The sequence below is a fragment of the Propithecus coquereli genome, unplaced genomic scaffold (assembly GCF_000956105.1).
Source record: "Propithecus coquereli isolate 6110/MARCELLA unplaced genomic scaffold, Pcoq_1.0 Scaffold882, whole genome shotgun sequence".
Classification (NCBI taxonomy): Eukaryota; Metazoa; Chordata; class Mammalia; order Primates; family Indriidae; genus Propithecus; species Propithecus coquereli.
This window is the reverse complement of record NW_012155085.1, coordinates 227,254-239,599: the sequence shown is the minus strand read 5'-3', so window position 1 is coordinate 239,599 and position 12,346 is coordinate 227,254. Positions and strand designations below refer to the sequence as shown.

The following is a 12,346-nucleotide window of genomic DNA, read 5'->3' as shown; positions in this document are numbered from 1 at the left end:
AATTTTAAAAGATATTTTCTGACATCCAAGGAGAAAAGATTACTGGTGATAATGACACTGGTTGTTTTTTCTTTTCTGTTATGATAGTTTCAATGCTTGAAACACTGAATTACATTTGTCATAGTACAATGGTTTGTATGATATTTAATATTTCAAAACTTTTATCAACTGATTAAACAGAAAAGTTTGTTCAGATTTTTAAAAGGGTTTATTTTATTCAAAGACTGTAAAAACAGTTTGTGATAAGGTGGGCAAGAGAGAGACTACTTTGGTTCTCTGCTGTAAAGTGTTTGATAGTTGTCCCCCTCCCCCCAAAACGTACATTCATTGAAAAGGATTGTTGATTATTTTTTCCCACAGTAACAGATAGACTTAATTTCTTATTACCGTAAACCAAATATATATCCATTGTTCAATTTAATCTTCAAAATACTTTGACACTTATTTTTGCCGTTGTGTTTGATATTTTTTAAATTGGGAAGAAATGGTGAAGTATGTGTCTGTGTTTTATGTCAGTGAGGAAAGTGGAAATGTTTTGGCTCTTTGTGATAACACTCAACTGAGCTGGCCTGTTTCTACGTGAGTAACATAAATTTCGCCTTTAAAATGAGGGGGAAAAAAAACAAAAACAAACCTAAGCTCAAGAAGGCACAACCATCCCAGCCAACCGATCACAGCAGGCGCAGGGCCGGTCTTATCCCTCTTCCGCCAGGCGTAGCAGGACACCATCGAGCCGTGGTCCTCCAGTGTTCCTAGAGCGTAGACAAACGTGCTCCGGAGAGTGGGAGCAGACCGTCGGCAAGGATGTCAGGCGGTGCCAGAGAGTGTTGGCTCCTCCTGTGGGACCTTGGACGGGTGAGCTGGACCTCGGACTGGGCTCTGAGCTGGGGCGGAACTGCGGCCTAGGAGACGAGGAAACAGCTAGTTCCCGGCAGGTGCAGAGAAGTCTCCCTGGACCGAGAGGCCGTGCGTACTAGGGATGGGGTTCGGGGCGGGAGGTGTCAGTTCTGAGGCCTACGAGAAGGATAAACCTGTGGATCAAGTTAACCGGGCACAACCTTCTGCTGCATATTTTACATATATTGATCACAATTTTAAATAGGTATTAAAGATAGGCCTCACTGAGAAGGTAATATTTGAGCAGATACCTGAAGGAGGTGAAAAGACCTGTGTGGCTTTTGGAGGCAGGAACTTTCTAGGTAGAGGTAACCGCGGTGCCAAAGCCCTGAAATGGGAGCTTGTTTGGCATGTTTGAGGGATAACAGGGAGACCAGAGTGGTTGGAGGGCAGTGAACAAGGGCAAAGCTTGTAAGAGACTGGGATGTTGGGGAAGGCGTGTAGAATAAATGAGCACTGTATTGTATGAGGAATTTTGTCATTTCTTTGTGTGAGTCTTTAGGGGATTTTGAGCAGAGAAAAAACGTGATCTGACTTATGGTTTAAAGCATCTTTACCTGGGAACTCATGATGAGAATAGATTGTAAAGGGGTCAAGAACAGGATAAGGAAAACTTAAGAGTAATTCCAAAAAGTTGCGAGTAATTCAGATGGTAGATAAGGATATCATGGGCCAGTGGTCAGATTATTGATCTGCTTTGAAAGTAGGGCCAACACTATTTGCTCCTGGATCAGATGTAGGATGTGAAAGTAAGAGAAAAGACAAAGATAAATCCAAGGTTTTTGACCTATGGATGTAAGAGATATTGGAGGAAAGATCTGAGGTTCAGTTTTGGGACCTTGTGTAAGTTCTTCAACTCTCCATGTCTCAGTTTCCTTTTTTGTACAACGAGGTTAGTGATAGTATCTTCTTTTTAGGATTGTGTGAGGATTAAATAAATTAATACGCATAAAGCATGTAGAACAGTTCTGGCGTATTGTTATGCTGAGACATGAAGTGTGAATGGACATTAGCAAGAAGACAATTGGAGGGTTGAAGGGTGTTCCAGGCAGAAGGTCTAAACTGTGGAAGGACCCAGGAGCAAGAAAGAGTATTGCAAGTTTAAATAGTTCATTAGATCACAAGAAAATTTTAAATCATATTAAATGTTTTAAACTTGATCGTAAGGGTAATGATGAGCTATTGTATGTAAGAGGCACAGCAGAAACATAATAATATTTCCTTTCCGCCTTAGAATGATCACCATTCGCAGTGTGGGAAATAGACCCAGACCAGTCACAGTGGTCTGGGTAGAAGATGGTGGCAAAGGGGATGAGGAGAAGTGGATGAATTTGAGAGATATTTAAGTAATAGGATCAATAGAACTTGATTGATTCTATTTATAATGAGTTATGAAAGAAGGAAGGAATGATCAGTTTTCTGATTCAAATAGCTGGGTATGGAGCTCCCCTAAAAAACATTTATCAAATTTTTTATTCTATATTGCTTTCGATATATAGTTAATCACATAATAGAAATGAGCCACCACTAATTAAACATCATATCTTGTATACCTGTATTAGGGTTCTCTAGAGAAACAAAATTTTTCTAGAGATATAGGATATCTATAGGATATCTATATCAATAAAGATAGATATCTAGAAAGAGATTTATAATAAGTAAATGGCTCACGTGATTATGGAGGCTGGCAAGTCTTAACATCTTCAGAGTGACTTTGTAAGCTGCAGACCCAGGAGAGCAAATGGTTTAGTTCTAGTCCAAGCCCAGAGACCTGAGAACCAGGAGAGTTGATGTTGTAGTTCCAGTCTGAAGGCCAGCAGACCCAGAAAGAGCTGGTTCAGTTCAAGTCTGAAGGTAAGAAAAAAGCTGATGTTTCAGTTTGGAGGCTGTTAGACAGGAAGAATTCTCTTAGTCAGGGAAGGATCAGCCTTTTTGTTCTTTTTTTTTTTTTAATTATTTTATTTTATTTTATTTTATTTTATTTTATTAAAGAGATGGGGTCTTAGTCTTGCTCAGTCTGGTCTAGAACTCCTGAGCTCAAGCAATCCTCCTGCCTCAGCCTCCCAGAGTGCTAGGACTACAGGCATGAGCCACCATGCCCGGCCATGCCTTTTTGTTCTAGTTAGACCATTAACCCAATTGGATGAGGACCACTCACATTATGGAGGGTAATCTATTTTACTCATTCTATAGTCTACAGATTTAAATGTTAATGTCATCTAAAAGCACCTTCACAGAAACATTCAGAATAATCTTTGACCAAATATCTGGGTACCCTGTGGCCCAGTTAAGTTGACACTTCTAACCATCACAATACCAAACTTTTATTTTCTGGCTAATAGTCATCACTTTCTTGGGCTTTTTCACTTCCATTAAGAATACTAGGATTTGGCTTTTAAAATTTTAAGTCCGTTTTTGACAAAGAAAAAATAACTATCAGTTGTTGAGTATTACTATGTACGCATTCAGGAATATATAGCAGTGAGAAGTATTTGGAGCCTAGCCAAGCACAGCTACTAATTGAGTGAGCCAGCCTGCCCCACCTCCACTCCCTACATGCACATCCATTCAAAGGCATGTATCAGCAGTTGGCAGATCCTATTTCACTAATCTATAGAGTCAAGAGTAGTCAAAATCAAGAATGCTAAAGGCCTGCTCCAAGGGACGATGGTGGAATTCTCCAAATTCATTTTTGACATATTGAGTTTGAGACGCTTCTGTAAGGTATGCAGGTACCAGATAGGAAGAGGGAAATTCAAGTCTGACACTCAAGATACCTGGTCTGAAAAATAAGGAAATCATCATCATAAAGATAGTAACTTAAGTCACAAACATAGTGTGTATTATCCCTACCTAGTTTCTGCCCTATTTCTCTCTTCCATTGAATGTCTTACTTTTTGAAAGAAGAATTTTTGCTGTCTCCATTTTCCTATGGCAGACTGGCTGTTCTCCCCATTTTACTACCAAAATTGTCTTCAAAGAGGTGACCAATGGCATCTGTGTTTTGAATCAAGTGAGTATGTCAGGTCTTAGATTAATCCACCTTCTTATAGCGTTTCACACTCGTAAGCACTGCCTCCTTATAATTTCACTTATAAATCGATGAATTCCTCCTATTCTTTACAATTATTATGTCATTTACCTCAAAATCTCTGTGAATTTGATATTATCTTCATTTTACAAATGGGTAAACTAAGTCTCCAAGAGGGTAAGTAACTTGCCTCAGGTCAGACAGCTTGTAAGTGGTAAGGCTGGATTGGAACTCAGGCCTGTCTGAGGCCCAGGCACCTTCTACCCCTACACACTTACAGAGATAGACCTCCTTGGCCTTCTTTGTACTGCTGTTTTTGTTCTCCTCCTACCTCTCTGGTTGTTGCATCTTACTTTTCTTCCTTAGGTGTAGGTGTTTCCCAAGATTCCAGCCCATGTAATCTTTTCCCAGCTATAACTAACTACCACACTGAACCTACTACACTGAATGTCAGACAGCTTTTACACTTTTCTCTCTGTATGAAAAACCCTTTTCCTATTTCCTTGTCTGACTAATTCTCACTTGTCTTTTAAAACTCAGGAGGACTCACCTCCTAGAATCCTTTTCTGACCTGCTTCTGAGAATGAGCTGCTTTGCCATTCACAGGTGCTCTGCTAGCATCCTGTGCGTACCTTCATTATGTCACTGAAGTACAGTTGCTAAGTCACTCAAGATTTCTTGAGAAGCAGAGAGCTGTAGAGACCACGGAATTGTCTTTTGTCTCTGTATTTCCAGTAACTAAGAGGGTCTGGTACATAATAGATAATCAGTAAATGAGATGAGTTATGAATATTCTTACCTTCTTTTAGTTAATTCTGATATCAAGTTTAAAGAACATCTAAATGGTTATATTTATTTTGTATCTTTTTTCCTTTTAACAATTTGAGAATTTTTAAATCTTACGGAAAAATTAAAAGAATAGTACAATTAATACTTATATACCCATCATGTAGCAGCAATTGTCAACTTCCTGCTACATTTGTGTACTCTCTCTCTTCACATGCACACTTTTTTTCCCTGAAACATTTGAAAGTAGTTTAGCATGCATCTCCTGAGAATAAGGATATTCTCTTTCATGACCATGAAACTATTATCCCATCTGAGAAAATTCTATATCAAGGGTTAGCAACCTTTTTCTGTAAAAGGCCAGATAGAAGATGGTTTTGGCTTTGCAGGTGATATGATCTCTGTGGCAACTACTGAACTCTGCCACTGTAGTGCAAAAGCAGATGTAAACATATCTAAACAAATGGGTGTAGCTGTATTCCAGTAAAGGAATAGAAAAACAGGCTTCAGGCTTTATTTGGTCTGCTGGGCTATAGTTTGCTTACTCCATTCTGATATATCTTTCATATTCAGATTTCTGAATTCTTCAAAAAATATTGTTAGCTGTTTTTTTTTCTAATGCAAGAGCCGAATTTCACACATTGCATTTAGTTGTGTCTCCTTAATCTAAACAATAACCTTCCCATACCCTCTTTTTATTCTTATAAACTTGATTATTTGGAAGAGTCTATGCCTGTGCTACATTTTGGATTTATCTGAAAGTTTCATTATTAGATTCATGTTAAACATTTTTAGTAAAAATTGTACATGGATGATAAAGCACATGATGTCAGTTGTCTTAGTGTTGCTAAGTTTGGTTATTTCGTTAAGTTTTCAACTGCCAGAAATCTCCATTTTTTCCCTTTGTAATTAATAAGCAATCAGTATGGTATTCTTTGAGACTACGAGAATGTCCTCTTCACCCACTCCTTTCACCCAGTGGTTTTAGCAACCATTTACGATTCTTGACTGAATCAGTCATTTTGAGGGCTGCAAAGTGGTGATTTTTCGATTCTATTATTCCAACTACATTAGCTGCCAATCTTCTGTAAAACAGGGTTTTTTTTCATTTTGTATGTGTGTTTAGGAGTGGTTGTTTTAAAGAGAAAAATAAATGGATAGCAAGAAATGTATAAACCCAAGAAGGGGTTATTGCTGTTGTTACTACTACTATTACTGTTTCTGTGATTCTTGTTATTATAATTTTAGGAGTATCCCTGAGGATACAGTCAAAAGAAAGTTCTCTGAAACAGAGAGAGCAGTCCGAAGCTCGGGATGGCAACAGCATTGGTGAGTGCCCATTCCCTGGCTCCCCTGAATCTGAAGAAGGAGGGGCTTCAGGTAGTGAGGGAACAGGGATTCAAGCTGCAAGGAAACAGCAAAGGCCTTGGACAGGAGCCATTGTGCAAACAATTCAGGCAGTTGCGCTATGAAGAGACCACAGGACCTCAAGAAGCACTGAGCCAGCTGCAAGAGCTCTGTCGACAGTGGCTGCAACCTGAGACCCACACTAAGGAGCAGATTCTAGAGCTACTGGTGCTGGAGCAGTTTCTGACCATTCTGCCTAAGGAGCTTCAGGCCCGGTTATTGGAGCATCACCCAGAGAGCGGAGAGGACATGGTTGTTATTCTGGAGGATTTGCAGCTGGAGCTTGGAGAAACAGGACAACAGGTGGTAAGGGTCAGATGTGCTCTTTTGCAGGAAAGCACAAATTGAGATCTCTTGCCGGACAGGTGAATGTGAACTCACCAGTAGGAAGGAAATTGCTAAGCTTTGGTTTGGTTTCTTTCTAGTCCATCTGTTCATTTCTGTAGGTCTCACCTCAACCTTGCCTGTCCCCTCCCCAGAGGAAACTGACTGTGCTCCCGATTCCTCAACCCCTTTTCCCTGCCCCTCTGGGGTTTCTCTTTGTTTTTTTTTTTCTAATGTTTGTTTTTCTGAACAGCAGTTTCCTAAACCCACATGTGCCTAATTGTATCTACATGTACCTAATTGTCCCTAGGACCTAGACAGGCAAAGAAACAAAACTGCTTGTGGAGGAGACAGCCCCTCTGAAAGCAGTGCAGGCGCAGCAGGTTCAGCCTGAGTGTGAAGTTTCAAAGCCTGAGAAAGAGAAGGGTAAGAACTGGATTGCATCTTTTTGTGTGCGAGATGAGGTGGGCTGTGTGGTTCCCTCTGAGGCCCTGCTGATCATCCTTGTGTTTTGTTTTTGAGTCAGGTTTATTGAAGTATAATTCACATATAGTAAAATTCACTCTTTTTAATTGTACATATCAATGCGTTTTCACAAATGTGAATTAATTATGGTTGGTCTTCAAGATATACAAGATTCTATCACCCCAAACATTTTAGTTGGATAAAACACCAAAGGAAAGGGTACAAAGGGAATCTAGACCTTCGCCCTGCTCTTTTCTCCTTGCTATAGGGATAAATAAAAAAAGTAGTGCTAGTTTCTCACCGAAGGCAAAGAATCCCAGCCATATGCTTCATTACTCATTTTTTCTTATCTCTTTCAAATTATTATAAATGGCTACTGTCTTTTATTTCTAAATGTCACCTGGATTTCTTTTTTTGTTCTACTATATTTTCTTTGTCACTGAAATTCCTCTGTCTAATTTCTGTTCCTTACATTTTTTTTCTTCTTTCTAGTCTGATACAGTCTCTCTCTCTTTTTTTTTTTTTGCTTTAGTGTCACCTTGGTACTTCCATTAAAGTTAAGTTACCTCCTCTTCAGTCTCCGTCATTTAAATGCAGATTCATCAATGTTTCTCCCTTCCTTAAAACCCTTCACAGAGTCGGGTATTGTTATTCTTTCTACTTTTTTTGATGTTTGAAAAATTCCATAATAAAAAGGAAAAAATAAAAGTAAGAAAAAAAATCACCACCTTCATTGACTCCCAGTAGCCTTTAACACAGGCTCACAGAGCATGTTCTGGTGTATGTTTACATCTCAGCCTCATGTTTTCTTGAGAAAACATGTCTTCTCAAGTCCTAGTTTTCTTGAGACTTTTAGCACTGACAGTTCCATGTCCTGGGAATTTCCTCAGTCCTCCCAGACAAATTGGGACAGGTAGTCACACTATGTCCCACCTGCTCACACTGTGTATTCCCATGATGCCAATATACATTCCATTTGCTCCTTGATGTTTCTCTCTTCTGAGTCTCTTCTGCTCCGTTTCTTCTATCTGGAATGTGTTTTTCTTACTCTCCCTAATTCCTACTCATCCTTCAAGACTTATCTTAGATATCACTTTCTCTACCCTTCCCTAAGTCTCCCAAGTCCAAGTTAGTTTCCCCATCTATGCTCTTAGAGCTCCAAGATTTCTTCTGTCATAGAACTAATCACATTATACTATAGTTACTAGTTTACTTCTCTTTTTCTCCTGCCAGACTAAAAGGACAGGAGCTTTATCTTGTTTCCTGAGTCTGCTTCAGTCCCTGGTCTAGAGTAGATAATCAATAAATGTTTATTTGATGAATGGCTGATTTTATATCTAAAGCCATGCTTTACTTTCTGCCTACTTCCTTGTTCGACTTCAAAGGTCCCCTTCTTCTGGGAGCCTTCTGAATAAAGAAGCTGAAAGAAAGGGGCCTACCTTTTCTGAATAGCCTTGCAGAAATGAACTTAAGCCATGTAATCAATGACAGGTATGTATTTTAAATATAAAGCGAATGAAATGACAGTAGATTCTTGAAAATGTTCTTTACCCCCTGGATTTGTTGAAAGTGTTATTTTATATTTAAAGTTAAGGCTGTTTTTTAATTTCAACCCTTCTCCCTCCTTTTAGTTATATATGCCATTACATTATTACTGCAAAAGAATCTATCCTATTCTGTTCTCTTAATCTCTCACTTCCTGCCCTCATTGTAGGGGCTACTTCATTCTGTTGCAGAGGGCCTTTACACACAGTTTATTATTTGCATTATTTAATCTCGCCACTCCCCACATGTGACTTGATTTTTTTCTTATATCTCCTTACTAATCCCTCACTTTCACTTTCACTTTTGGCTCTCATCCACTCTCTCTTTTTTAATTATCTGCTGACTTTATCTTGCTCACACTGATTAATCCTCATTTGTTTGTTAATGGTGCTGCTTAGAGTCTCTCTCATCTATTTTCTTTCTCCAGCTGCCCTTTTACTCTCTCATTCTGACTTTGCATCTCCATTCATGCTCCTAGCCTTTAAAGACTTATCCAATTTGCCCATCCTTCTCACCCTTCTGCTTGTGTGTCTGAGCTTAGGTATTTCTTCATGTTTTTTTAATTTCACCCTTAAGACACAGGCCACTTATTTAGCAAACATTTGTTTAGTTTCTATTATGTACTAGTCACTGTGCTAAAGAAAACAAAGTCTGCTCTGCATGTGCTTATAGTCTCTTGGAACATTGGAGGTTGAAGGGGGAGAAACGGACTTATGAACAAATTATTACAGCATTGGGATAGAAAAGATGTGTTGAACCACTTAGGAAAGCAGTTACTGCTGTCCAAGGGGATTGGGAAAGGCCAAGGCATTTTTGTGAACTTCATGTTACTCTCAAGATCTTATGATCCAGTGTTTTTAATTTATTGATGAGGACACTGAGCCCAAAGGATTTAAATTACCTTTCTAAGATTACATAGTCAGTGATAAAATTGGCACCACATCTACATTTCTTCATTTTTAGTTAAAATGCTATCCCTCTCTTATTGGCCTAGGGTCCTCAATTAACCTAGCTTTTTTATTTTCCATGTGATAAATCATTTTCAAGAATATACAGTCATGCCCTTTAAGACAGTTGGTTCGCTTGCTTACTAGCTTCTCTGTGTATGGTATGTATCACTTGATAAAATTTAAGCCATTTAAAATAATTTACCTCCCTCCACAATCCCCATCCTTCCCCAAAGGCAATCACAGTTAACAATTTCTTGTGTATCACTTCACATATATTTTATGCAAACACAAGCATCTACAACATTTTTAATTTGCACACATGGCTTGATTTAAATTTTTCCTCTTAGTAGATTCCTTTCCCTAAGCATCAAAAAACAAGTAATTGGTATTATATATTTAATGTTTCAGGTGAGGAGACAAGGATTGAGAATTGGAAGCTTGTTGTAGTGACAGACTTTTATGGAAGAGTTGAATCTTCTGGGAAAATCTCTGAACCCATGGAGGCTCATTATGAGGAGTATAACTTGGAAAGGCAACTGGCCAAGCCCGAGGAGACTGACTACAAATGCTCAGAATGTGGAGAGGGATTCATCCAGCATTTGGACCTGATTGAACATCAGAGTGTATACACGGGAGAGAAGCTCTATGAATCTGAAGCTTGTCAGAGTTCTGGCCTTACTCGACATCAGAAAATCCTCTCTAGAGAGAAAAGTCATCAGTGTCATGAGTGTGGGAAAGCCTTTCAGAGGAGTTCACACCTTGTCAGACATCAGAAAATCCATCTTGGTGAGAAGCCTTATCAGTGCAAGGAGTGTGGAAAAGTCTTTAGCCAGAATGCAGGCCTTTTGGAACATCTCAGAATCCATACTGGAGAGAAACCTTATCTATGTATCCATTGTGGAAAGAACTTTAGGCGCAGCTCTCATCTTAATCGACACCAGAGAATTCACAGTCAGGAGGAGCCCTGTGAGTGCAAGGAGTGTGGAAAAACCTTTAGTCAGGCTCTACTCCTCACCCATCATCAGAGAATCCATAGTCATTCCAAAAACCATCAATGTAACGAGTGTGGGAAAGCCTTCAGTTTGACCTCAGACCTTATTCGACACCACAGGATTCACACTGGAGAAAAACCTTTCAAGTGTAACATATGCCAGAAAGCCTTCCGATTAAACTCACACCTCACTCAGCATGTAAGAATCCACAATGAAGAAAAACCCTTTGAGTGTAATAAATGTGGAGAAGCCTTCAGGCAGAGATCAGGTCTTTTTCAACATCAGAGATATCACCATAAAGACAAACTGGCTTGATGAGGTGTTTTCTCCTTGTAGAACATCAGAGAGGGCACATTGACAAACAAATAGCACTTTAAGAGAAGTCACTCTAGCTAATGTTGGCATCAGAGCATTCTTGGAGGCCAAATTGGAAGCCGTCTGCCTCCATTCCCTCTGCTTTATTTTCCTTGAAGTCAATTTTGGACAATGGCAATTTCACCCTAGATGGTACTGTGGGATCAAGGTTAACCAGCATTCTTCACCACAGGACTTCAGAGTCTTTAACATAATAAATGCGTAATTATGGATCTCTAAGCAGTAGAGAGCCTCATGACTGAGTGAAGGCTTTAAGTCAGTAGTGAATCAAGGGTCCACAGATTTATAGGCTTAAGCAAAACAAGGGCAGGTTGGTATTTTTGCATATACTATAGTAGCAGACTCCTATAAAATAAGACTAATGATATTTGGAAATATACCACTCTCAAAGGTGTCTTAAAGTACAGGTTAATGAGGGCATTTTCCCCTACTGGCTTCACACCATTCCTCCCACTGACCTTACCCTTGTGCTCCCTCACCCAAAATCAGTGGAAACATTTTAGAAAGCAAAGATAATCTTTTGCTGGCTAACTATAGAACTTGCCTTCTTGGTTAGCTTCATGTAATTTTACCATTTCCCATTATTATTACCCCCATCCCCACCACATTATCTTATGATTCAAGTTATAAATCAAAGTTTACTTAGACTATGGAAGAGATTTCATGAGTCATTTGAATGAACTGTGCTGAATTAATCCAAGTAGCAACTGTCTTACTTGGTAACTCCAGTGCCAGTATAGATGCTGCTGCATGGACACTATTCAATAAATGTCCAATGAAAGAAATTGGACTTTTTTCCTTTAATATTGATGCAATTTTAAAATATTGCTTGTTCTGGAATTCTTTGAAAATTAAAACAATAAAGTCACCTTGGAGAGGAGATCATGGTCTTTATATCATGAATACCAGAATGTCATGGTAATGATGAGGAATATTAAGAGAGTCCACTCCAAAACACATCACCAGGATGATAAGCATCACTTACTGATTGGTAGCAGCTGCATAGAGTACTGCTGTTTGGAGAAGACTTCTTAGTCTGCCAATGTGGGAAGATTGGTGAACCCTCATGTACTGATTAGGACTAGGTCGGCACATATAGTTTAAAAACAACAACAACAAAATAGGAGTGACTTCATAAAAGTTTATTTTTCTTTCCAACAGAAAAGGCAGAGATAATCAGTCTGTCTTTGATGACTGCCGAAGCTTCAGCCATCACATGTAAAATGTTGACAAAAGGCAGGACAAAAAGAGGTTCCTCCCAATTCAGTCAGCTCCCTTTGGGCAGCCTCTCCAAGAATGTCTTAGCACATATATCATAGGCCAAAACTTCGGAAAGGAAGGCTAGAAAGTGAGCCTTATTCTGGGTTGTAGAGTACCCGGCTGAAAATTAGGCCTCTGTCACTAAGGATAAAAGGGAGAATGAATGTTGAATTAGACAGTTAGCAGTCTTTGGCCCACTTCCTATTCCTTCCCACTCTAATCTGACTGGGTGCAAGCTGACCAGAAGCAGCAGTCGATACCATTTTTTGAAGGGAGAACAAATCTGTAGGAGGAGCTATAACTTTTTGAAACAC

The 12,346-nt window shown here is 39.2% G+C and overlaps 1 protein-coding gene across 6 annotated transcripts; it reads left to right on the top strand.

The window, feature by feature from the left end:
- The first annotated feature begins 2,517 nt into the window (after positions 1–2,517).
- On the top strand, positions 2,518–11,339 carry ZSCAN26 (zinc finger and SCAN domain containing 26). Of its 6 annotated transcripts, none has more exons than XM_012664355.1 (5): positions 2,518–2,751; positions 5,963–6,427; positions 6,756–6,871; positions 8,296–8,401; positions 9,814–11,339. In XM_012664355.1, the coding sequence occupies exons 4-5, from the start codon at positions 8,395–8,397 to the stop codon at positions 10,710–10,712; spliced, it is 906 nt and encodes a 301-aa protein (XP_012519809.1). In that variant the 5' UTR covers positions 2,518–2,751; positions 5,963–6,427; positions 6,756–6,871; positions 8,296–8,394; the 3' UTR covers positions 10,713–11,339. The 6 variants fall into 6 exon arrangements, with proteins under 6 accessions (XP_012519809.1, XP_012519808.1, XP_012519813.1 ...); XM_012664354.1 differs by lacking the exon at positions 2,518–2,751 and adding an exon at positions 3,524–3,910; XM_012664359.1 differs by lacking the exons at positions 2,518–2,751; positions 8,296–8,401 and adding an exon at positions 3,524–3,910 and having other exon boundaries at positions 5,963–6,043.
- The last annotated feature ends 1,007 nt before the right edge of the window (positions 11,340–12,346 follow it).